Source organism: Myzus persicae, unplaced genomic scaffold (genome assembly GCF_001856785.1).
Source record: "Myzus persicae strain clone G006 unplaced genomic scaffold, MPER_G0061.0, whole genome shotgun sequence".
Lineage (NCBI taxonomy): Eukaryota > Metazoa > Arthropoda > Insecta > Hemiptera > Aphididae > Myzus > Myzus persicae.
In genome coordinates, this window is record NW_019103684.1 from 1 (window position 1) to 1215 (window position 1215).

Sequence of the window (1215 nt, forward strand, 5' to 3'; positions counted from 1 at the left end):
GATGATAATTCTAGACCATTTGTCTTACCTTTTACAATGTCTTGCTGTAAATAAAAATTAAAAATATGTTATATGTTGATATGCATGTTTTTATTGTATTCAACTACTTTTTGATTTGTGTAAGGTGGCAGTCTACGGCGTATTGCTGAATTCCGTCGCTTACTTTTTCTTCGAATACAGCAAATTACCATTATCACCAGTACAACAAATAAAGAAATACTGACTGTGCTTACGATGAAAATTGGTAATTGAAGAGTTCTCACTAATCATAACATGACAATTTTAAATAAAACCATTTGCTATTTTTCCTCTATAAAATAACTCACTGCAATGTGGTACATCACATATCACTTTTTTCATTTGCCCTGTGTCTGGCATTTCAACAACACACCAAGGTTCACTTTCTTCAGATCCTGGATTTCGGCAGAAACGATGACCTCCCTGTAGTTCCTTATAATCAGATGTTTTTACAATTAATTGCTGACTCCAACGGACACACGATAGATTTTGATATGATGATATTGTGCCACGATATGATACTCCTAGTCCCCAATAACACTTTTCATCTGAAAAACAAAAATAAATTCATAAAATGTGCTAATTAATAATAGTTTACAGTCTATTTGTTTTTTACCTTCGTTAACTTCTGGTTTTTCAATACCAAGTTCAAAACAATCAGTTTTTGGTAAAGAAGAACAGTTAGGTAAATTAACAAAACGCCCAAGCAAATGATGTTTTTTGGCGATTGCATGCTCTTGACTACAAATGTCGTTTTCCAATAGTTCACAGTCCTGCATCAATAATTGTATAAATAATATAAAAGCTGTTCGGTATTGAATTAGATAAACAAACCTCTTGGCACACAAGCAATGGCTTAGGTATGGTCCGATCCTTTCTACATAACGGATATGCAGTATGACAAATGGAAGGAAGAGCATATTTTGCACAACCAGGAGTCATATCAGTAGATCGTGAAATTACTTTAAAAGCTGAGCTTAGGTTTCCTTCAATAAGTGCCTGTGAAGAATTGGCTGGAATATAAACATTTTTACCTTGAAGGTATTTTGAACAATGTGATCCTTGGTACATCTAAAATAAAAATATATTTTATTATAAACTAGGTAATAAATTTAGAATTACAAAATAAATATTTATTAGTATATTCAGTTATTTTTTACAATTTTAAGCTTACAATAACAATATTAAAATTAAAAT

At 31.2% G+C, this 1215-nt stretch overlaps 1 protein-coding gene across 1 annotated transcript; it reads right to left on the reverse strand.

Moving 5' to 3' along the window:
• Window positions 1–28: 28 nt before the first annotated feature.
• Window positions 29–1089, reverse strand: LOC111035025 (tyrosine-protein kinase transmembrane receptor ROR2-like; the record flags this gene model as incomplete). Its single annotated transcript, XM_022316512.1, has 5 exons — window positions 29–44; window positions 189–262; window positions 327–566; window positions 635–791; window positions 853–1089. Coding segments are annotated over 5 exons (724 nt in total), but the record flags the coding sequence as incomplete, so codon positions are not given.
• Window positions 1090–1215: the final 126 nt, after the last annotated feature.